A 25398-nucleotide genomic window follows, 5' to 3' on the forward strand; every position below is an offset into this window, starting at 1 on the left:
ACAAGGGAACAATATGATACAGAATAGCTGGAGAACTTTTGTAGAGATCTGCCACTATCTACACCTGACCTAAAATAAAGAACAGACCTAGAGCAAGATAAGGACCTTGACGACATAACAGCATTATCACAGCTCCAACAGAGAAAGGCCCTTGACCCTAATGGCCTAGCAGAATAACTATATAAAGACATCACCAACAAAATTACAGAACATATGTTTGCAATGTATACGAAGGCCACTGAAACTGGACAATTCCCACCCAATTTAAGAGAAGCATCCTCAGCACTAAACCTAAAACCTGGTAGCCTTTGTTAATTTATGGCCTTAGCCCACCACCAACATGGCCCAAACCTAACTGTATGGTTAGATTAGAATGGTCAGACTCTGGTCAAATAGTAGTTTGGTCTGGAATTATTACAAGCGAGGCGACCTCTGTGGGTCAGCCAGGCCTTAAATGAGGTAGGTGCACTAAATGGTTCAAGAAATTAGATATTATAGGGATTGTGAAAACGTGATATCTGGGATGGGGATAATACATTTAAAAATCTGAAACAAGAACATGTGCCGTATGATTCACAGTACTTTAGAGAAATATACTGGACACCTTGTAAATTAAAAGAACTGTCACCAATCAAGAATTGAATCCTTATAGAGCACTTAGAAAATAACAACAACAAAAAATGAAAAAGATAAACTATACAGAACCCTGTTAAACTCACCAAACCTATCGACAAAGGCTAAAGTTAAATGGGATTTTTGATGTAGGTCAGCTTGAAAACAATGAACGGGAAGAAGTTAAATGGGCTCCCCGGGACGTACTTATGAAGGCACCACCCACATCACATGAGGAGAAAATGTTGGTTAATGGAACAGTCATCCCTTTGTATGAGAGGTTGTGAAATGGCAGGGACTTTTATACATGCTGGAAATGTCCTAAAACAGCTAAGTATTGGGAGAAAATCAGTAAACATTTTGGCAACATTATAAACAAGAACATTGACTGGAATGTCAAAGTTGTATTATTAGGTACATGGGGAGAACAACTGTCACCTAATACAAAATTCTGCTGTGCACTATATTTAGTTGACTATTGCTAGACAAACCATAGTTCGCATATGGGGCAGGAAAATGATGCCACGATCAAGCACTGCCTTCAGGATATGGACTTGTGTGGAAAAAGACACACAACCTACACTGTATGTGCAAATGGCAATAATACCTTAACATAAAGCAGGACTTGACAGCTTATAAAGCAGGACACAAAATATCTCAATAAATACTAGTGTGACACAATGTGAATATTCACAGACTAATGATTCCATGATATAATATATTTGAAACTGGTGTTACATGAACAAATGCTGATATATTTATTGTAAGAGATGTTTTGGTTAAAATAATAAAAATAAAAAAATCAACATAAAAGGGAAACAGAATACCAGGATAAATGAATAATTAAATACTTTATATCTAAATGAAGAAGATACTGTATCATTAATGGCCCCTCACAAAAGCCTCTGAGATTAAAAAAAAAAAAGCATTGAGGCATAATTCTGGATAAGCTGCTGTAACTCTGTGAAATTTATAAATCGCTGCTTCCTTCCTTTCGAGATAAACTGTTTAAAATAATATTCATACCTCAAATAGTCCAGCTTCTTGGCAATCAGCTTTAATAGCAATAGTAAATAAAGCCAGCAAATATCTGAAACTACGTACTTTGTACCGCCTGATATTGCTGCTGAACTGAGATTCCAAATTTTATTTAAACATTCTGGCCGAAAAACTAATTTACGAAGATCAACAAGGATTTATTCCTAACTGACCCTGAACACTTTCAACACTCATACTAGTCAAGGCAGTACATTTTGCCATATCAGAGACAAAAAATGTAGACATCTACATGGACATGGATGATGCAGAAAAAAACTCTGCATGGATTAGTTATGCTTGTGGTCTATTCTATTGCAACTGCGTTTATCGATGCTCTCCTATTGAAGGAATTGCGGCCTCTGGCGTCAACAAAATGAGGAGGTGTGTAGAGTATATTGAGAGCTATTATCTCTACGCTACAAACAAAGGTGAACTCTCAGGATACAAGGTCAACTCTCTAAATGAGGACTAATGCAATGGAATAGTTTGATCTACCTTCTCATTTCTAAATTGAGAGTAAGATACTTAAAAATGTAAATACCACAAACGTTAGAGGATATAGCTTCTGTTAAATTTGATATCGTTTTTAGGGAGGTAAGAAGTTTAATGGAAAAATAGGAAAGCCTGCATCTTACCATCAATAGTCAAAAAATGTGGTCAACATGAAGATGTTGTCTAAAGTTCTTTTAATCTTTCAAGTACCACCAACAAATATTGGCTACACTCAATTTTGAAAATTACAGTCTGAAGTTACAAAATTTGAGTCAGTAAATCTCCCTACTATGCTGAAAAAAACCTCTGCATAACTTTTACAGGAGGGAGAGCTATACCACTTCACAACTAGGCAGCACAACTGAAAAGGCTTCACTACTGGGCAGCTCAATTGAAATGGGTAACATTTTCTAGCAAGAATTAGAAGCTGATTTATTTTCAAACAATTGAAAAATCTGTAATGAGACAATTTCAGAGACCAGGATGGATGTATAAGTTCTCGGATACAAAGCTATTCAAAGAAGGAAAATTTAGGATCATACAAGGATAGATAAAAGTATGTAAGGAGATGAAGGTTCGTTTTTAAATTACTGAACACTTGAGATTCAGACTTATGGAACTCAGAGTTGTGTTATATGGAGATCAAAGAAACTATTAAGAAGGACTTTGTTCAGGGATGAAATAATGGTATAAAGATCTGTTTCCTAAGAAAAAAACGTCTCTTAAGTTGTGCACTTGGTGTTATCAAAATTCCTTAGCTGAGTTGGTTGCAGTGGCAAGAAGAAATACAACTCTGGAGACAAAATCGACTTTTCTAAGATGTATAGGCTTGTGATTAGAAGATGAGTACGTTGTAAAATCTTTTCCTTGCTACATAAAAGATTAAATCCTAATTTAGAAAAATGGCACTACTCCTTTGCTTGTATTTCTCCCTAGGAAGTATTTCAAAAGTGGTCTAATATCCTCAGGCTGATGGAAATGCTCTACATCTCAAGCATCACAAACTCCTATGGCTGCTATATATGACACTGTTTCAGCCTCTCGAAGTGAGGTACTTCATACACTAAGTTTAGCAATTGACAGTAATCCTGAGGTAAGCGTCCTATGAAAATGTTTGTAACATAACAGGAATATTTAAACAGGTAGCACTCTCTTATATTCTACTGCATACTAATAGCTAGTATGTAGACAATGAGAAACAGCACTTCTGGTAAGCTTCCCTTCTTTTTGCTATGTAAGCAGGAGATTACTAAACCAATTGTATTAGATTTTAAGATTAATGTAGGACTTTGACAATACTCAGAAGTAGTGAACATACAAGAGTTTTGGGAACCTATTTTCAGGATTCTGTTTGGTAATGATGAAAAATGTTGTTTCACCATTATATGTACATATGTAGTATTGACTAATCTTCAAAGGCATAGCTGGTTTACACAATATACTTAATATTATTAAATGTAAAAAAAACAGACAACATTTTTTTCTTATTCTTCAGAGTTCTTCCCTGTGATTCAAAACATTATTTCCCAAGTCAGGATCTTGCTAGTAGGACATATTACCTGAACACTAAATACCAACTCCTGGAGCGATCAATCAATCAATCAGGAATTTGTAAAGCGCACTACTCACCCGTGAGGTTCTCAAGGTGCTGGGGAGGGGTGAGAAGGGGGAGGGGGAAACTGCTACTGCTCGAACAGCCAGATCTTGAGAAGTTTCCTGAAGGTAAGGAGGTCTTTGGTCTGGCGCAGGTGGGTGGGAAGAGTGTTCCACGTTTTGGCAGTGAGGTGCAAGAATGATCTACCGCCGGTTGTAGTTCTGCGGCTGCGTGGGACAGTTGCGAGGTCGACGGAGCGGAGATGCCGGGTCGGGGTGTAGAAGGAGAGTCATCTGTTGAGGTATTCTGGTCCAGTGTTGTGCAGTGCTTTGTGAGCGTGGGTGAGGAGCTTGAAGGTGATTCTCTTGTTGACAGGGAGCCAGTGCAGGTTTTTCCAGGTGGTCTGTGATGTGGCAGTGGCGGGGGATGTCCAGGATGAGGTGTGCGGAGGCATTCTGGATGCGTTGCAGCCTCTTCTGGAGTTTGGCTGTGGTTCCTGCATAGAGGGCATTGGTGACTGTTCTTCTGGTTTCGGTGGGTATCCATTTATAGATCTTTCAGAGCGTGCGGAGGGTGTTCAAGCAGGAGGAGGCGATGGCGTTGACTTGCTGGGTTATGAATAGTGAGGGGTCCAAGATGAATCCTAGGTTGCGTGCGTTGTCAGTGGGAGTCGAAGTGGTTCTGAGATTGGCAGGCCACCAGGGGTCATCCCATGTGGAGGGGGTGGAGCTGAAGATGAGGACTTCCGTCTTATCGGGAATTGAGTTTGAGGCAGCTGCTCTTCATCCATTCGGCGATGGCCTTCATTCCTTAGTGGAGGTAGGTCTTGGCGGATGGGCTTTAAGGGTTTAAAAAAAAAGACCCACAGACCATGGAGTCGATGGTTCAGTAGGAATTTGCACTGATTCTGATTCATACTGGTAGGAGGAAAATATTGAACTGGTGCAGATATGCTTAACCGCAGAGATAGAAGTGTGCTACTTGCATGTGAAAGCTCTGTATTAAACAGGTGCAGAAGCAGTTTGCAGTCCCACCACTATGAGGTAAGCATACTTACAAGTTGAGCAAGAGACAAAACCAGGATGTGAGAGTAACAAATAGAGTAAAGAGTTGCTTTCTGTTATTTAGGAATATGTCGTCCTCACCTGGGTAGCAAACTGCTGTACGAGAACATCACTCTTGGCTCCAAAGGTCCGCCGCTGGCCAGTATCTAAATTGGTTAGAAGGACTCGACGGGCCAAACCTGAAATACATATGTTGGCCACATGAACATCAAGGTACAGTTAAAACCTTGGTACATATCTATCAGCAAACACTTTACAGCTCGAACAAAAACCAAAACGATCATTTAATTACATGACACCCATTTTTGTAAAGACATATTGTTAGATTTGTTTTCAATGGGATTCAGCAACTGGTTGGATGGGTGTCCAGCGGTAGCCCAGGAAGTCCGGCTCCATGATAGATTTATTGGCTGACCAATGACTACTATATAAAATTAAGATTCAAGGTATATAAATCATTCTGATTTTGCCAGAAAATATGGCTTGTAACTAGCACTCCTGGGCCTACCGTGGACACCCTGATGTAAATGTTACAAGAAGGTTCTCGATGCCTGGGCTACTTTGCCTCTCCCAAGATGACTGAAGGACATCTTAGGAGTAAGCTGTGCCCCAAGTGCCTGTCTTACCAGAGACAACAAAGCTCATCATTAAGACAATCCTTAGGCAATGGACATAGGGAAACAGACAAGAATACACTGCAATAGTCCAAGCAGAAGAACAAGTACAAAGCCTGGCCACACGGTGTCAGTTTTCACAAGATAATATTTTATTTTTATTAAGACTTCCTACTAAGAGCAAGAAATTGTTAATGACTGACGCTGTTTGCAAAGACACATTTCGTCAGGCTTCAAACAAAAGCAAGCATCAGTCTCTGAGATTGCCATTTCCAGGACAATGCATTAACAATAAAGGGGGCTGTGGAACTAATTTGCAGTGGAAACCTTTGCAGTTTGCTGCCCATATTCGGACAGCTCTCCAAACAGTTGCCCAACACCAAGAGGGCCATAGTGAAAGTACTAAAGGGTGATGCTGCTTCACAGTTCGGGGACCGACCACAGTTCGGTAACTGGAAATTAACATCGCTCCAAAGAAAACCATCTTGCTTTGGAAAAAAACAAAAGCTCCTTTTCATGCTTTCCTTCAAGCATTTTATTGATTATTAGCAGAACACATAAGCCAAAACTAGAGACACTAAAAGGAAAGATAGTTATTTTGTCAGTTGTAAAATTCTAATTAAGAGTTTCATTACATAACGTTTCTTATCAGCACATCATGTCTCATTCTAGTGCCTACCCCCTCTGCTTCAATAGGAAATAACTTTAGTGGAACCGGAGCAGAAGGGTAAAGAGAAAGGAAAGTACAAAGGCAGGAAGCTATTTAACTGAGCAGGAAAATCTCAACTGCTTTGGAAATAGTATTTCAGTCCAAATCCAAAGACACTCGTTCAGCGATGCAAACCAGACCATGAGCAAGATGCTCAATAGCCACGCCATACAACCAGTATGTATGTACATGTATATACTTAGCATGGACCTGGTTCATGCAAATAGGAGTGGAAGTCTGCCTCTCTTGTTTTCATAAGACATATACCTATGTGACTACGTGCAGCTAGTGTAGGAGATTATGTAAAGGTACTACCTTAACATTTCAATTTAATTTCATTTTAGTTTGTGTGGCATAGCTACTTCTCAGGGTATTAATCAATGTTAACGGTTTCGACAATAGTGTTTTTAGGTGATTTCATTGTCTCTTTTGGCATTATTTTGTTACTTTGTATTGGCTTCTGACGGTTGGTGTATGATGTTAGCTGTGTTGACATGAGTTTGTTTGGCCTATAATTGCGAGTGTTCTTATGTACGATAGTGACTGTGTGAACACATGATCTTGTTTGTGAAGACACATATGATATTGACTGTGTTGGTGTATGATGGTGGGTGTGTTGGTGCTTTGAGTTGTTTGTGTGAAGATTAGGAGATTAATGTCTGATGCTGGGCGTGTTGTTATAAAATGTTTTGATTGGTAGTATGATTGTGATTAAGTAGCTTTATGATGGTGGGGGAGCTGACCAATTATGTTGATAAACAAGTTACTTAGCTTCAGTAACTCCTTATCTGGTAGAGACACATTCTAGTTGCAGATTCCTTACCTTAGAATTTCCCCCAGGTGTCAGTCTGTATCTGGAGAATTTTCTCGAGCAGTACCCCTGCACGGTGTCAGGAGGCATCAGTCAGCTCCACTTCCATAGTCTGTGTTCTGTGCACCAGTTATGACGTTGCACGACGTATATAGGCACCACCCGGTGCACTGACATCAGTTTCTTTTCACAACTTTCCATGCCAGAAGCGCAGAGCCATGGAGAACACTGACCATTGGTGCGTCAAAAACTAGGGTCCTGAAAGGGAATTCCCTGTCCCTGGAAATCATTTCGCAGAGCGGGGAGGATGGGTGGGTCGTAAGGAATCTGCAACTAGAATATGTCTATACCAGATAAGGTGTTACCCTAGGTAAATTACTTGTTCATCTGACAGAGACTTCTGGTTTCACATTCCTTGTCTTAAAATAGATACCCAAGCAACATCATCCCCGGAAGAGGGTCTGCAAACCAAGATCTTACTAGGAAGTCCTGCAGGACCGAACAGGCAAAGTACCCGTCCCTTCGGACCTGAATGTCCAGGCAGCAGTGCTTGGTGAATGTGAGCAAGGATGCCCACGTTGCTGCCTGACAAATGTCCACGACTGGAATTCCACGTGCTAACACAGTGGTTGCAGCTGTTGCTCTGTTAGAGTGAGTGCGCAAACCCTCTGGGGGTTGATTTTTAGCCAATGCGTAGCCCATTTTAATGCAGAGAACAACCCATCTACAGATGATTCTCTTCTGCACTGCCCAACCTTTCTACGCACCCACATACCCAACAAAGAGTTGATCATCCACCCGGACCTCTTTGGTACGATCAAAGTACAACACCAATGCTCTTTTTGGGACCAGGTGGTGGAGTCTCTCCTCTTCCTCAGAAGGATGTGGGAGTGTAAAAAGTAGGCAAGGTGAAGGATTGGCCTACATGAAAGGGCATGATCACTTTTGAAAAAAAGGAAGCCCTGGTGCGAAGCCCCACTTTGTAAGGATAGATGGAAAGGTAGGGTGCCTTAGATGACAATACCTGCAGCTCGCTCACCCTGCAGGCAGATGTAATGACCACAAGGTAGTCTGTTTTTAGCCTACACACATGAGAGCACATATGAGAAATGTCAGAACCAAATTCAAATCCCAGGGGGGCATGATGAATTGTGATGGAGGAAACATGTGGGTAAGACCCTTAAGGAACCTACTAACTACAGGAGACTTAAACAAAGAGGGATATTCAAGTAAACTCAGAAATGCAGAGATAGCAGACAAAAAAACTTGGAGGGTGCCCAAAGCAGAGTCCTGCTGGGTGAAATAAAGTATAAACAAGAGGGCCTCGGAAAGAGGGGCAGAGAGGGGTTCAACAGACTTATCTGTGCGCCATGCCACAAATCTGTTCCATCGACAGGCATTTACCGTTTTGGTGGAGGGACTCTGCCAGAACCCAGACACCTCTGATATCCCCCTCCCTCATGTGGCCGCCCTATCTCAGGAGTGACACATCTGTCACTACTTTAAGATCTGGTTGGGGAAGGAAGAGGGGCTGCTTCTGACCCAATCACGGTTCAAAAGCCACCACTGCAGATCTTGCACAGTTCCCTTCGAGATCTGGACCATGTCAGAGAGATGTCCGTGATGCTGCGCCAACTGGAACTTCAGGTCCCACTGCTGAGCCCGCACATGCCATCTGGCATGTGGCACCAGCAGGATGCAGGAGGCCATGAGGCCCAGGAGCCTTAGAGTCATTCTCAGAGAAATCCTCCAGGATAGAGGCTGAAACATTGGTATCATAGCTTGAATATACAGGACTTGCCATTCAGGAGAATAAGCCAGAAACTGCATTGTGTTCAGAACAGCTCTGATGAAAGGGAGCGTCTGAGAGGAAGTCAGGTGTGACTTTGGCACGTTTATAGTGAACCCCAACCAATGCAGAGGTCCTCTATAGTCTGGAGGTGGGAGATGACAGCCTGCGGCGAGCCCACCTTCAACAGCCAGTCGTGGAGGTAGGGGAAGACTGAAACCCCTGGCCTGCGAAAATGAGCTGCGACCAGCGCCATAACCATTCTGAACAACCAAGAGGTGTAGTAAGGCCAAAGGGGAGCACGTGAACTGAAAATGCTTATGGCCTACCAAGAACAGCAAAAGTACTGTCTGTGGGCAGGCAGGAAGGGAATATGAAAATGGGTGTCCTGCAAGTCCAAATGCCACCATAAATTCTCCTGGGTCCCGAGCAGATAGAACCTGAGCCAGAGTGAGCATTTTGAACTTCTCCCTCTTGAGGAAGCGATTGAGGGACTGAAGGTCTAGGATAGAGTGGAAGCCCTTGTCCTTTTTAAGCACCAGAAAGTAGTGGGAATACCAACCATGACCTACTTCTGGCACAGGGACCCTCTCTATGACCCCCCCGGCCAAGAGAGCCATAACTTCCTTGTGGAGAAGTGGCAGGTGATCCTCCGTCATTCGATCGGAGGATAGTGGCCAGGATGGAGGGGTAGTCTCGAAGTGGAGGGGGTAGCCCTGACTGGTCCATGGTGGGGAAGCATCATACTAGAAAGGTTTGGAGGCCACTGCAGTGGGGGGTCAGGGAGATGGACTGGCTACACTGGTGGTCCCCTGATCAACGAGGATGTTCAATTCCACATGCCCGGCCATGCAAAGGCTGGGCAGCATGCGCGGCACAGTGGCTGGAGGGAAAAGGATGTGGTTGGGCACCCCTTCTGTAGCCACAAAAGAGGCGAAAAGCAGACTGAGGGGGGCGAGGGGCAGCTGCGAGGCCCAAGGACCTGGCTATAGCCCGGGACTACTTAAAGTGCTCGAGCGCCAAGTCTTGATTGTGTCCAAAGAGGCGGGTGCCATCAATGGGCTTGTCCATAAGGCTGGATTGGACATCCCCCAAAAAGTCAGGCGTGGTGCCTCAAGGCCACCACGATGCAACTGATCAGCCTAGTGAGTCGGTCGCATGCAGCTCACATCGTATTGTGAACCTCGCCGTCTCTCTCCCATCAGCAACACCTTGGGAGAGAATGGCCCGGGCCTCCTCTGGGACCTGTGCAACCGTGTCCCATAAAGTGTGGCTGTAGTGGCCCAAAAGGCATGCAGTGTTCAAGGACTGCAATGCTGGGCTGGAGGAAGAAAACATTTTCTTTTTAAGATGATCCAGCCTCTTAGATTCCCTATCCGGGGATGCGGAAGGGAATGCGCCCGGGGATGTGGAGGCTTGGATAACCAAGCTCTCAGGGGTTGGGTGTTGCGTCAGGAACACTGGGTCATTTGGAGTGAGTCCATGGTGGTGGGTGATTGTCCTGTTCACAGGAGCCCCTGTGCTGGGTTTGGACCAGGCCCCCAGCAGGACATCAGTAAGGGCTTCATTAAAGGGCAAAAGGGGTTCAGAAGTAGAAGCCCCAGGCTGCAGCACCTCTGTAAGGAAGTTAGTCTTGAGTGCCACTGAACGCAACCCGAGGCCCAGGACCTCGGCAGCCCTTCTCGCCACCATTGAGAAGGACGCTTCCTCCTCCGTAGCCACGGTAGTTGGAGAAAGCATGCAAGTGTGAGGGGAAGTGTCCAGACCACTGGCATCACCTAAGTCCGTCTGGCAGTACATGGGATCTTCTTGCTGGTATTCCAAAGGGTCCAGAAACCCCTCTCAATCCTCACCGCACCCCAACCCAAGTGGATAAGGGTCAGGATCCGACCTAGGAAGGGAGTCCTCTGTTGAAGGCGGAATCAGCATTACGTCACACTGGCTCCGTGTCAGCCGGCAATGCGGATGGGGCCAACACCACCTCGGGGCACAGGCGGCGCTGGGAGCGTTGACGTTGGAACTGCAATCACGGAGGGCTGAGGTGGTACGACCGACACGGGTTTGGATCCAGGAACGGATCCATTGGTGCCCCCTGGATCCGAGGTCGAAGCCGCGCACGCAGAACCCGAGGGGGCCCCTGCTAACCCCAAAGCCACTCCAGCAGGGTTGGACTGCCCAAATATGAGACGCAAGGCCTAATAAAACTCTTGGAGTTGGGCAGGTGTTGCATCAGCTCCCAGAAACTCGGGGAGACGCAGAACCGACCCAGATGGAGGCTACGAGGATGGAGGCCTCGGGCGATGACGCTCCTTTTCCCTCGTCTCGCCGGACGACGGATATGGTGAAGTCGAAGTACACTTGTTCTTCTTGTACTTCTTTTTGTGCCTCGACTCATCTTACCTTCTCAAGGACTTGGAGTGCGATGATGTGGAATGGGGGCTTTGTGATCATTCTCAGGACCTTCCTCTTGACTGAGATTGGAAGCATTGCAGAGCCGAATGCTGAGCTGCTATGTGCTTTAGGGACCGCTCCCTCAAAGCTTTCTGATTCATGGCCCGGCACTCAGAGCACGACTTTGTGTTGTGGTTGCGCTCCAGGCACCACAAGCATGAGGTGTAGATCTGTCACAGACATCACCCGATGGCAGGATCCGCAGGCCTTGAATCCAGTCGTACGTGAGAACATCTCAGCACACCAGGAGTATAAACACTGAAAAATCTTCAACAAAGTGTCAAAAAAAAGACCAGCCAAAAAGTGACGAGGGATAGCTCTTTTTCAGATCTGTGTTGACTGGTGTGTAAAGAAAAGAAATTATGTCAGCACGCTGGGGTGGAGCCTATATAGGTCCTGCAACTTCATATCCGGAGCACATGATGCTGACGACAGATGCAGAGCAGACCGATACCACCTGGAGGCACGCAGGGGTACTGCTCAAGAAAAATCTCCGGATCCAGACTGACACCTGGGGGAAATTCTAAAGTAAGGTATCTGCAACTAGAAGTCTTAATCAGATTGCGTGGACGTGATTATGATGATGGTGGATGTGCTGGCATGTGATGTTGGTTGTGTGGACATATGCAATTAGGTGTACTGGTTTATGATGGATGGTGTGTTGGTATATGACTGTCGGTGTGTTGCTGCACGGCGCTAGTAGTTTAAGACATACATTAGAAGCTAACCTGTACTGAAGCAGTTCTCAGCATGAGAGGTTGGGCACCATGCACAAGACCAGGCATCTGTAATTCTGACATTGCAAAGCATTCCAGGCTGATCTCCTACATGAGGAAGAGAAAGCATCACATTATAAACCAGCTTCTCCTCAGATCTGACTGAGGGGTTGTCCTGAATAAAAAGTCAAGCAATGCTTTTCGAGCCATATACTTGGCCATGACATGGTACACAGCATATTAACAAGTGTTTGATAAGGAATATATGGTATTGGATAAAACATTATACAATCTATAATCATTGTTAATAGGTTCAAACACATTTATAGATAGAAAACTGTACCTGGGCTGGAATTCATAAACAAAGAAGCTGGAAGCACACTGACAGAACCCGGAGTTTCTGTATTGCCCATGAAGCACAGTCTTAGGATGGCCGTAAAGGAAAACAGTCCAGGTGTAGAAAGAAGCTCAGAAAATGCTTTTGTCAAGGCAGCAGTGCCTAAAAGTAATGCTTCTTTATTACAGTAATTTTTAAGATGGCACAATTAGATCAGTAGCTCTGCCCAAATGACCAGGCCCACTCGGGTGACACAAAGCACTTCAAGGAATTCATAATCCAGAATCTCATTTGCAAGTACTACAGGAAGTGCAGAATTATTAGGCAAATGTGTATTTTGACCACATCATCCTCTTTATGCATGTTGTCTTACTCCAAGCTGTATAGGCTCGAAAGCCTACTACCAATTAAGCATATTAGGTGATGTGCATCTCTGTAATGAGAAGGGGTGTGGTCTAATGACATCAACACCCTATATCAGGTGTGCATAATTATTAGGCAACTTCCTTTCCTTTGGCAAAATGGGTCAAAAGAAGGACTTGACAGGCTCAGAAAAGTCAAAAATAGTAAGATATCTTGCAGAGGGATGCAGCACTCTTAAAATTGCAAAGCTTCTGAAGCGTGATCATCGAACAATCAAGCGTTTCATTCAAAATAGTCAACAGGGTCGCAAGAAGCGTGTGGAAAAACCAAGGCGCAAAATAACTGCCCATGAACTGAGAAAAGTCAAGCGTGCAGCTGCCACGATGCCACTTGCCACCAGTTTGGCCATATTTCAGAGCTGCAACATCACTGGAGTGCCCAAAAGCACAAGGTGTGCAATACTCAGAGACATGGCCAAGGTAAGAAAGGCTGAAAGACGACCACCACTGAACAAGACACACAAGCTGAAACGTCAAGACTGGGCCAAGAAATATCTCAAGACTGATTTTTATAAGGTTTTATGGACTGATGAAATGAGAGTGAGTCTTGATGGGCAAGATGGATGGGCCCGTGGCTGGATTGGTAAAGGGCAGAGAGCTCCAGTCCGACTCAGACGCCAGCAAGGTGGAGGTGGAGTACTGGTTTGGGCTGGTATCATCAAAGATGAGCTTGTGGGGCCTTTTCGGGTTGAGGATGGAGTCAAGCTCAACTCCCAGTCCTACTGCCAGTTCCTGGAAGACACCTTCTTCAAGCAGTGGTACAGGAAGAAGTCTGCATCCTTCAAGAAAAACATGATTTTCATGCAGGACAATGCTCCATCACACGCGTCCAAGTACTCCACAGCGTGGCTGGCAAGAAAGGGTATAAAAGAAGGAAATCTAATGACATGGCCTCCTTGTTCACCTGATCTGAACCCCATTGAGAACCTGTGGTCCATCATCAAATGTGAGATTTACAAGGAGGGAAAACAGTACACCTCTCTGAACAGTGTCTGGGAGGCTGTGGTTGCTGCTGCACGCAATGTTGATGGTGAACAGATCAAAACACTGACAGAATCCATGGATGGCAGGCTTTTGAGTGTCCTTGCAAAGAAAGGTGGCTATATTGGTCACTGATTTGTTTTTGTTTTGTTTTTGAATGTCAGAAATGTATATTTGTGAATGTTGAGATGTTATATTGGTTTCACTGGTAATGATAAATAATTGAAATGGGTATATATTTTTTTTTGTTAAGTTGCCTAATAATTATGCACAGTGATAGTCACCTGCACACACAGATATCCCCCTAACATAGCTAAAACTAAAAACAAACTAAAAACTACTTCCAAAAATATTCAATTTTGATATTAATTAGTTTTTTGGGTTCATTGAGAACATGGTTGTTGTTCAATAATAAAATTAATCCTCAAAAATACAACTTGCCTAATAATTCTGCACTCCCTGTATATAACAGGTAAGCCCAAAGAATTGATTTACATCATTTCCTAGGAGCACATTCACACACTGACAACAACTTTAAGCAGAATGTACACATGACAAGTTCATGTGGATTTAACTGAAACAATTACACTTCCTTATGATAAGAAAGTGTATTCTCAGGATGTCTCTCCAAAAATTGATATACCTTGCAGGTTTACACAAATGCACCTCTCCCATTGAGCACTGTGCCGATATGATCTCAGCACCAAAAGGATACAACAAGTGAGAATCCGGGTGTGTCAACGAGGCCCAGCAAGCAGCACTGACCTAAGAAATAAAAATAACACTGGCAAGATTTGTATTATTTTTGTGAGTTTTAATAATGTTTTCTTTTGCTAACTGGAGCTTCCAGTGCCACATCCTACTAAAAGTTTGTCTCCATGTATAAAAACACTGCTTTAATGATGTGCGGAGAAAAACAATGCTGTACTCGGAGCACAGGTTCATTATATGTCTTCTAGCCTAAACTATTCCCACGGAGAGTTTTGGGTCAGAAGTCAGAGTTAAACATTTTCATTGTGCAATGCAGTAGAGATAGGAACAAAGCAGAATCAGGAGTGATGGGTAAATATAACAGTGTCTATAGCAGCAAAATTAAAGTGAGACATTTCAGCAGAGCACTGTGGCCAGTGACAAAGAAAATGTAAAATGCTGGGAGTGTGAAAAAGGCTCAAACTACAGCCCTATCTCTGTTGGGTACACTGACAAATTATTCACCTGGGTTCCGCATGAAAACAAACTGCAAAATCATCCTAAGCACAGACATCCCATAAATACTGACTATCGTAATCTTGACCTTACATAATTATTTTGCTTATATGAATTTCGATCTGGATTTAGTTACTAACTTCAGCCAAATTCACATCCAGCATATTTTATGATGAGGTTAATTTACTACTGTAACTGCTGTCTTGGTTATATATGTGTCAAAGTGCTTAATAAGGGAACTATGTGAATATCTGCTATTTTGGCAATATATATATTTTGGAGTCTATACCTTAACATGGCCTGTAACAGTGGGGAAGAAGGCTGAAGGATGAAATATCTGGAGTCTAATAGGGGACAAGTCTGCCTTTAAGCTCGAACGACGAATTATATCACCTTGTACTAGCATAAATGGTAAAATGCGACAACAGCTAAAGTTTCAGCAAAGGAATATCAAACAAGTGCCCACGGAATCCCTCTTGTACACTGATGTTAATGGTAATCTTAGCAATGAATTTATCTGGCAATAAAATGGTACCTTGCGATTGGTGAAGTACAGATTTTCATGCATCTCCACCTGAAGTGAATCTTTGCACAGGGGTTTCAGATTAAGTATTCCATACTTGCATCCTCCCTGCTCCGCTTCATTCACTGTGAATATCTGTTCACAGGCTCTGTCAGCCTGCAGGCAAATGCAAGAAAGGAAAACAGAAATGTTAGCACCATGTAGAGATTTAAGTCACAAACAGCTGCATCTGCTCTGACAAAACATCTTTTGATAAACACCTAGTCAACTTTCACATAGAAGCAGTGGGTTTTTAGGTCTGGACTGACAGCTTAGCTGTATGGCCTAATGTTACCAACTCTTTAAAATATACAGAGAACCGGCTCTGGCTTCAACCAGAGTTGTATTTCTCTCTCATCGCATGCCATTGGTTGTTTGATGTATCATTCTGCCTTGTATGGAGTGCATGCATTGTATTCAGTAGGGTTATTTTATGTCTCAAATGTGCAGTGAATTTTCACACTTTACAATCTTTATCTCATAAATGCCTTGTACACAGAAAGCTGTGGATCTGTTTTCTTTTTCCACCATTGCCAGCTTTTTTAAGTGTTTTAGTCAGGTCTCAAACTGCAAGCCAGACCTATTGGCTTTGCTAATGCTTGTGATAAAAGAGTATCCAGCACCCAGGTGCAAAACTTCTATTTTTCCCTTATACAAAGGATGAAGAAGGACACAGCTCTGTTGGAAATGCCAGGCAATACATAAGACCTATTGCTTTCTTACAAAACTGGTATCTTTTTGTCATTAAACTACTGCTATTTTTTTTATGAAACCAGCAGTTAATGGGGATTGGGAAGCACATCTGTTCCTAAAGCTCACCCCCTTCTGGAAGAAAGATAAAACTAGGACTGAGAGGAAGAGAGAAATCTGCAACAAACACACAGGGGTGCAAAAAGAAGCAAGAGAGGATGTATTGTGTGTGACTATGAAGGTAAGTAGAGGGTTGGGAGGCATTGACCCTGCCCCCTCTCACAATTTTTTGTTTTTAAAGAAGAGCTAAAGAGGTGAAAAGGGTCAGGTTAAAAGTGGAAATAAGGTAAACATCCAATAGTGAGGGCCAGGTGTTTACAATGGGGAGGGATAAAACAGAGACTATAACAGCAGTTGAGTAAGGGGGATAGGAAAAAAGGAAAAAAAGAATATGTGAACCATTAAAAAATGCAAATAGCAATTTCGAGAAGAAACCAAATTGATGTAATATTTTTGGTGAGATGTGCAAAAACACCATATTATCATGCAAAGTTTCGAAATGAGATCAGCAAGAGAGCAGTTTGGCTTTAAAAACTTTTCTTATTTAAAAAAAACTGTGTTTCTGTTACAACAGGTTTCTGACTTGCATCTGACCACTGAAGTTAATACTTATGAATGGAAGAAAAATGGGACATCTGTAGGGCTCTGATAAATAATTATAAAGAATGTAAATTTAGTGAAATCAAAGTCAGAAATTAAGGTTATGAAGGCTGCTACACAAACGTTAAAAATGTTTAGAATATCTTTGCGTACATGCGGAATCTAGGAATAGTTCTGCAACAGAAAGAGAAATAAACCCCTCAAGGCAACCCCAGCCCGCCTGTTACCCCCCCCAAAAAAGAAAATGCCTATGGTAGAGGGCCATCAGACCGATGGCAAAGGTTTGGACTACACTTATTCTATTTACTGAATCATCAAAAGGAACTGATAAAGTAATATCCCTGTGTTGCAAATTAGGATTGTGGTAGATATTGTCTTCCATAATAATATGTTGCCAAAGGCATTCTTTCTTTGTTGGTCTTTAGAATTACTTTCCCTCCGCTTTAGAAATGTTCAGGAATCCCTTACGTTCGCAGAGATGAACAAGCTGCTTACCTTCAGGGACGTTCTTTCTGTTGAATACTCTATCTAACCACAGCTTCTTAATGTTGTCAACTTCCGCAGGCATCTGATTTGATCATAAACTCCCTGCAATATCTTTTAAGTGCCATCAGGTGGCGCCATCAGCCTCCATCACAACTCTGTCCCGTCTTTATACAGGGAATGGCATACAGGTGCCACTTCCATAGTGTGCACAGTCTAACTTGGTTCCCTACTGCCTCCGAAGAAGACCATTTCTAAGAACAGAGAGGTAGGTGGAAAGGAATGTGCGGTTAGAGAGAGTTTCCACCAGAAACAGCACTCCCAAAGGTAAATAACTTGTTCCCCCGATGCACCATTCTAACCACAGATTTCTGACCTTGTGAATACCAAAGCAATGTCCCTCTAAGTGGGTCTGATGAATGGTTTTTGCACAAGGAAGGCCTGCTGTACTGAGTGGGCAAAATAACACTCCATGCAGACCTGAGAGTCAATATAGCATTTCTGGTGAATGCAAGTATCAATAATCATGTGGGGCCTGTCAGATGTCCAAAACTGAAAACACCCAGTGCCAGGGCCTAGTTGCGGCCTTTAACTTGGGGAAATGGGTCCTAGAAGGATCCTGCTTGATCCGAGCACTGAACAGCTTCAAACAAGGGACAACCCATTGTGATAAGGTCCATTTTTGCACCACTTTTCTTTTCTTCGCACCGGTGAATCCAACAAAGAACTCATAGTCCACTTAGTACTCGTCTGTCCTATCAATGTAAAAATTAAGGGACCACTTAGGAGCCAAAGGTGTAGTCTCTGCTCCTTAGAGGGATATGATGGAAAGAAGAATACAGGGAGTGCAACGGACTGCCACACCTGAAAGGGTGATATCATGTTCATAAGAAAGGATGCACACGTCCAAAGCAGCAATTTTTCAGGTAAAAAATGGTATATAGGGGCTTGACCCGTAACACCTGCAGCTTTCTGAAGTGACTCACTGAAGAGATTGCAATCAAGACAAGGGTTTCCAGAGTCAGAGGTTTCAGGGTACTGCTATCAAAAGGCTAGGAAGAAGCACACATCAAGAATGTCAGAACCAAAGTGAGGTCCCACTATAGCATAATGAATGGGGAAAGGGAAAGTATCTGCAAAAAACCTTTAGAGAGATTCATCATAGCTGATTCTGCCCAATCTCTGCCCATGGAGGTGTAGACTGTAGATGTTCACATGCAGCACTCTATCCTACTCCTAGAGCAGGCAGGTTTGCCTGAAGAAGCTTTCACATGAAGATGAGATACATGAGCTCTGAGTACAAGAACCCCAAAGCCCAGGTCGGACTGTTTGAATGAGCTAAGCCTGGTCCCGTCTGATCTTCTTTAGGACTCTTGGATTCAGTTGTAGAAGAGATGCGTAAAAGAGGTCCGAGTCCCACTGAAGGTGGAATGTATCTCCTAGGGCACCTCTAGGAGAAAACTCCAGGGTGAAAAAAGTAGGCTAGTGAGCGTTCTCAGAAGGTGCAAGCAGATGTACCCTGGGTGCACCCCACTGGGTGAAGATACCCTCTAGCCATCTGTGTATGCAGATGCCACTTGTGAATGGCAAGACAAGGCCTGCTGAATCTCTCTGCCCTTTCAATAAGAAAACCCATCAGGTGACTATGAGGTACCAGCCATGGTCACAGCCTCAGAGCATCCAGACGAAGGGCATGGACCCCCACTTCACCTTGCTTGGTACATTATCAGATGGCAGCCATGCTGTTCATCAGGACTTAGACTGAGCAGCCTCGAAAGAAGGCACAAATTCTGGAGGCACACTCAGTAGGCAACCAACTGCAAAAGAGTCATATGATGATCAGATAGCCTTGATCTCTACTTCGACCAGGTGGCCTCCTATCCGACAGACAACGCATGTGTCACCAAGGTAAAACCTTGCTGAGGGAAGGAGAACAGCTTGCTGAACAGAAGGGTGTCACTCATCTTCAATCATGGAAAATCCGAGGGCTGCTTAGCCCAAAATGCAAACACCGTCTGCCAGGCACCCCCAGTGCCTGGCCCGTTGCAGGCGATCACCCCACTGCAGAGCCCACAGGTGCCGACAGGTTTGAGGCGCTAGCAGAATGCATCAGGGTAGGAGCCCGATAAGCCTCAGAACCATCAGGGTCAGAAAAAGTGCTCACTCTCAAAACATTGGGCTCAACGCCTGAATGTCCGGAGTCATTGTAGAGGCAAAAGGCCCTCAATGCAATGGTGTCCAGAATGGCTTGTATGAAGGAAATTTGCATAGGCTGAAGATGGGATTTCAAGGACAAAGTAGTCTCCTGCAGGCTATCCAAGACTATCTGAGGCAAGCTTGCCTGCAGGACTGCCACTGAGGTACAGGAACACTGCATTCCTGACCTCTGAAGATAGGTTGTGAGTACTGACACGTTCTTTGTGAACACATAAGGTAAGGCTCAAGAGCAAGACTGTGACTTGGAAAACCATAAAGTGGAGGTCATGTATGTGGGACTGCAGGGCCAGCACATGGATGTATCTGTCCTGAAAGTCCAAGGACCCTATCATGTCCTTTAGGTTCCAAGGCCCAAAGGACTTGGGCCAGAGTCATCATTTTGAGCTTTCTAAGGTATGCCTTAAAATTCCTGAGGTCTAGGATCGGCCTCAGCTCCCCATCCTACTTGGTGAACAAGTATTATCAGAATAGCACACCATACCCCTGGCCGCCATGAGAACCATCTTGATCACACCCTTGGCAAGCAACATCTGTATCTATGTGAGAAAATATTAGCAAGATCCACTGACATTTGGACAAACACTGGGGGAATGTGGTGGGGAGTACATAACTAATCTGAACAATGTGAACCACCCATTGGTCTAAAGTCAAAGTGTGCCAGAAAGCAAAATCAAACCATGTCCCCTGTGGGGGAAGTGGCTCCAGAGCCCCAGAGTACTAGCTGGTTCTGGCTGTCAAGAGCGGCTCAATCAAGGCTTCATTGAAGGGAAGCACGAGCTCTAAAGTCAAAAGCCCAGGTTGCAGGATCTCAATCAAAAGCTTAGCCTTAGTTTCCACTGTAGGTCCAACACCTCTGTGGATCTGCATATTAGCACTGCAAAAGAAGCACGTCCTTCAGTTGGGAGCAGAAAGGAGAGATGGGGCAAAGCCCAGTGTTGATGGAGCAGCCTTACATAATCTACATACCTGACGTTTCCAGCAAACAAATCAAGTGCCATTGAAGTCTCTGCAGAAGGGCCTCAGAGAGTATTTGTAGGAACCAAGAGCAACTTACTGTTCTGGGATCTCTGAGATCGGGGCTCATCTAATTCCACAGGAGTCTTTTAAACAGGACTCATACATCCAGAGGTAATGGTGCTAAGATACAGGGCCAAATGTCCCTGCACTGCCCCTGCCGTTAAAGCATAGCTTCTCAATTGTTCCTTTGACATGACATAATTCTCCGTCAATACACCATGTTCAACAGGATAATGAACTTGGTAAATTTGTTTGTGATATAAAGATTACAGTTGTTTGGCCTTTCAGGCTTCACCTGTTGCCTGCAGCCTTCGGCCGTCCTCCAGTGGTACTGAGCCAAGAGTTTGAGAAAGTCTGTTTACATCACCATTGTTGTCCTGCAAGCCTGTGTCTGCAGTTTCATTTAAGGTACCTCATCTGACAGATGGGAAACATTTTCATACTGCTCTCAATTACCGACTCGTCATTAGAGGCAGATTCTCACAAACATACGCAAAACCATGAATAACTTGGGCTAGTATGTTATTTTAAAGAAGTGGTGTCTCTCACTCACCGCAATAAGCTTAAAATCCCCTGCCCCAGAGAACAAGGAATCCATGCTCTGCACCTCCAGTTTCTTTTTCTGCATACAGCTCACCTTCAGCTGATGAAGAAGTCTAATGCACAATTTGAAAGAAGAAGCAAACACTCTCAGTCAGAACACATTCACTTTTATGGTATCATTTTTCCATTGCTATTACATAGTCTATAACCGCCTATAGCCCTTGATGTCTTAACCACCAAAGGCAAAAGGGACTCTTGAAGAATTTTACTCATCTCGGTTTCAAGAGATTTAATGCTCTTACCTGCAGTAACTGGTAGAGCCGAGTAATCCAAGCTTTGCCTTTTGCAGCAGAAGTGAAGAATTCATCCCGCTTCTGACAGTTTTCTAAATTACAAGATAAGCAGAGCCCTTATTACATAATTTAAAAAGAAGCATATATGAATTTTCTGTTTTTTATTATCCACATTTCAGTTAACTCTCTCAAACACCTCCTACAAGTGTTGTGCCCATCTCTTTTCATCAATGTTGTGTTTCTAATTTCAGGGTATTCCCTTGTTCACTTTGGTGATCATGTGCTGCAGCCATTTCTCTCTGTCTTTAATGTATGGTATCTCTACAGTTGTGAATTCACCAGAGGAGTGAAAGTTATGACAACTTCAGTGGATAATGATACTATGTCTTACCATGTCTCACTGAAAAACAAATCAGATACCTGTCCAATAGATTTTTCAGTATGCTTTAAAAAATATGAGGCTTTAAGTACAGTTGAATAAAAGTGACAACAGTAGTTAGACAATGCTACATGTGGTAATGACCCATATGGTGAGAAAGGTATTTCCTCAGTTTACACCATGATATTGCTTCCAAACTCCCTGCGTGCTCCAACGCAAGTACTTGTCAACATCTGTGCAAAATTCTCTTTGTAAATATGTGGAAAATAATATCACGCAAGTAGGGACACAATAAACTTCTCAAAGTTTAATGCAGCCTCTAAAGCAGCATCTAAATCAAACCCCATTCATACTAGTTTTCAAAAGCAGGCAAACTTTTACCACTTAATGGTCAATTTTATTGTACAAATGACACTGATTTGATAATACTTTAATCATGCGACTGAAGGCTGTAGTGAGGGGTAATGAACACGCGCACACCCACCTTCCGATGTTTGTCCTCCTCCAGGAGCTTCAGTCGTTTGCTCTCCATCTCCTTATGTTTAATACTCTCCTTGGTTAGTGGGTTGCAGTTGTTATGTCCGGGGAGGAGGCGGAAGTAGCGATTTTTTTCTGGGTCGAAATAAAACCCTGGCAATTCTTTGAAGAAACAAAGTATATCCAAAAATGATCAGTTTTTGAAGCCCACATTGCAACTTTTCAAAAACGCAACAGTGAAAAAACGAAAGAAAACAAAAAAACACTGTGTGCAGAGTTATCAAATAATGAGATATTCTTTGCTATGTAGAATTATACTCTAGTCAAAGAATTCAGAATCTGAAAAGGCAACTCCTGATCCAATTTCTAGCGCAGAAGGTTCTCTTTCTTTTCACCTTGGCTGATGCGTTTTTAAGCCCCTGTAGGAGGTGATATGTTCTGTTTAACCAGTCAGAGAAAACAAATCTCATATATAACAGATATTATGAGGGCCTGAGCTTATATTCATCATTAAATAAATAATTGCATCTACATGTGCAGTACTCCAGTTCTGTTTGGCTGGGTTCACGCTATAGAAATATCGTATACCACTTACACACATTTACAACATCAAATCCTAATAGTTGCCATTGCTGGCCTATGTTCTTATGCAGGCAATTATTTTAAAAAAGTCCAGTAAGGTATAATCCGAGCATAGACCAGATGTTCCTAGGGTTAGCCTGCAGAGTACATCCTCCACTCAAACACTAAGGGCCAAAGGTTTCATGGACAAACTCCATCCTTCAGGGTGGCAGAGAACATTACCTCCACCCCCTGACAGACTACTTTGCCAGATTTAGAGAGGACCGCTGGCCCAACAGTCATCTCTCAACATTTAAAGGAACCATTTCTCCTTCAGTGTACAAAACATTTGATGGAAGGCTGCCATCGGCTTTGACAGCCATTCACCAAACCTTTCCAATGCTTTTGTGTTTCAGTAACAAACTCCCAAAGTGGAGTTTGTTGCTGCACAACAAAAGACGTTTTACACCCACACCCTGGGACAAAGGTCTCAGGATGTGGGGATCATTATGGGGAGTTTTCTTTTTTCTCAACAACATTTCCTGACAGTGATAATCAGAAAAAATAGAAAATTAATTCCTTTCACCATGGTGGTGCAATGTCATTCCTCTGACAGACCCTATTCCGCCCGACGTAAGGTCCCAGTCTCTACATCATGTCAAGTTTGAGTACCCTATCTGCGAAACTCTTAATCAGGCTCTCACTTGTGGCTGGAAACTTCCTCCAAGATACGGACATGCATTATGTGGCAAACAGAGGCAGTTTTTCAAAAATATTTTAAATTTCTTTAAAAAATAATAGGCATTTACAAGAAAACACTGAACCACTACAATATTTATGGTAATTCGAATCAGTTTGCTTATATAAACAAAAGTAACCCTGTACACCCTGACATATGCATTTTTATTACCCTTCTATACACTAGAGAAATAAGCCTCTTGGCACAATAACATTTGTCCAAATGATAGCCATTTCAACATCATGGGGGTGGGTTTAGGGCAAGATTATCAAGCCTGCAGTGACCAACACCAACAGAGAAGTTCAACTGATAAACCTACTACTGTTAACAAAGGCAGTCTCAAACAGCTCTAGCAACTCTTGCTACTAAAAAGGATAAATACATAGATTTGGAAGTTGTTACAGTAATTAAGACAGGCTGTTTGGTTCAGTTTAAATGTCTGGCTTATGCAACAGGGTAAATTCCAACGTGCAGATCCACCTCATGCGCCCTTGCATGCAGTGTCATATCGTAGCGATAAGAAACCCTTGCAAGGCTAGGCTTAAAACCGGATGTTATGCCTGCGCTAACATAGCAACTTTCAAATCTATTAAGGTATTGTTTTAAGGACCACAAAGGATGCATGCTGCAGTGTTGCGGATAAGCAGCAGTATAAGAAAGTTCTTGAGAAAAGGGCGCTTCACAAGATAAAGAGATTTGTAGTCCCTCCGCAGTTCTTAAAAATTAGTTGTTTGGCCTTCGTAATGTTAAAGTTACTGCAGAAGACGGTTCAGGCCATTTCATTTGGGGAAAATACTTTTGTGCAAATGGACACATCTAAAGTATGTGCACATTAAAGACAAATGCAAAAAGCACTTCAGTGGAAACGCAATATACCCCGGATTTTACCAGAAGAAAGACACAGCATGTTTTCTATGCTCCCAAAATGAAAAAGCATCCAGAACAAGTCTTGTTTTAATAATAGAAGGCAGACTCAGAAATGAAGACTCATTAACTGAAGATCCTGCCATTTAGTGCTCATGACCCAAAACATTTTATTACATGCACTATTTGGCCAGACTCTGCATCCTTCTCCATAAATATCTCTAACAGTAGTTTAGGTGGAGGAGATCGACGTATATACGTATGTATGTATGAATGCATGCATGCATGCATGCGGTGTTAGTAAAGTTCAGACTATACTCAGCGGGTCACTTTTTGCAACTGACAAATGAAGTATGTGAGGCTGGGCGGGATTTGAATGTTTAGGATTAAGCTAAACTTTTACAGTCTTTCCAACTTTCAAATAATTGCTTTTGTTTCTTGGTTGCTAATGCAAGGTATGCCCTGGCATCACAGCGTGGGCCCTGATGGATATGCCAGTGGCGTAACAAAGGCCTCCACAACCCCTGTGGTGCAGCCCGAGCTCCAGGGGGTTCCCTCAGTACAGCACCTGGCATGAGTGAGTCAGAAGGGGGTCCCACCTCCATTTTCTGTGTAGGGAGGTACCCCTCCAGTTTCGTTACGCCTCTGGGGTATGCCCCTGACATGGGTTTTTTTTTAGGTGTGAGGCGGAGTAAACAAAGTTAGGAAAATGGAGGATTGCCCAACTTGAAAAGCACTCACAACTGTCCACAATAAGGCAGCCATGGGTCCTTAACACTACTTGAACTTGTAAAAGAAACAGTATAAGCCGCCTGCACTGACAGAGCCTGGATTTCACTGATGCAGTGACACAAAGTGACCGCAGCCAAGTACCATCTCCAGAGTCGGTGGACAGCTGTGCATTGATTTGAATGAATTGCCTATGAGGATAGTGAGGACCAAATGTAGATTGCACTGTAGCATCACAAACGGATTTAGAGGCAACACGAGTCATAGTGTAGGAAAGTGCCCCCTTTCTTCGCATGGATACCCCCTTTTTCTGCCTGTTGTCAGTGTGTTTGACTGTGTCTACTGCGT

The 25398-nt window shown here is 43.3% G+C and overlaps 1 protein-coding gene across 4 annotated transcripts in view; it reads right to left on the reverse strand.

Moving 5' to 3' along the window:
- The window catches only part of DCAF4 (DDB1 and CUL4 associated factor 4), a 228797-nt gene that overhangs the window by 43700 nt on the left and 159699 nt on the right, over nt 1–25398 (reverse strand). For all 4 annotated transcript variants that reach the window (XM_069208944.1, XM_069208946.1, XM_069208945.1 and 1 more), the window contains 8 exons: nt 22165–22319; nt 21311–21393; nt 21019–21121; nt 15372–15515; nt 14346–14395; nt 12234–12313; nt 11903–11998; nt 4882–4979 (listed from right to left, as the gene is read on the reverse strand). In XM_069208944.1, coding sequence (XP_069065045.1) covers nt 4882–4979; nt 11903–11998; nt 12234–12313; nt 14346–14395; nt 15372–15515; nt 21019–21121; nt 21311–21393; nt 22165–22319 — 809 coding nt within the window. The remainder of the gene's footprint in view (nt 1–4881; nt 4980–11902; nt 11999–12233; nt 12314–14345; nt 14396–15371; nt 15516–21018; nt 21122–21310; nt 21394–22164; nt 22320–25398) is intronic.

This window comes from Pleurodeles waltl, chromosome 9 (assembly GCF_031143425.1).
Source record: "Pleurodeles waltl isolate 20211129_DDA chromosome 9, aPleWal1.hap1.20221129, whole genome shotgun sequence".
NCBI classification, from domain to species: domain Eukaryota; kingdom Metazoa; phylum Chordata; class Amphibia; order Caudata; family Salamandridae; genus Pleurodeles; species Pleurodeles waltl.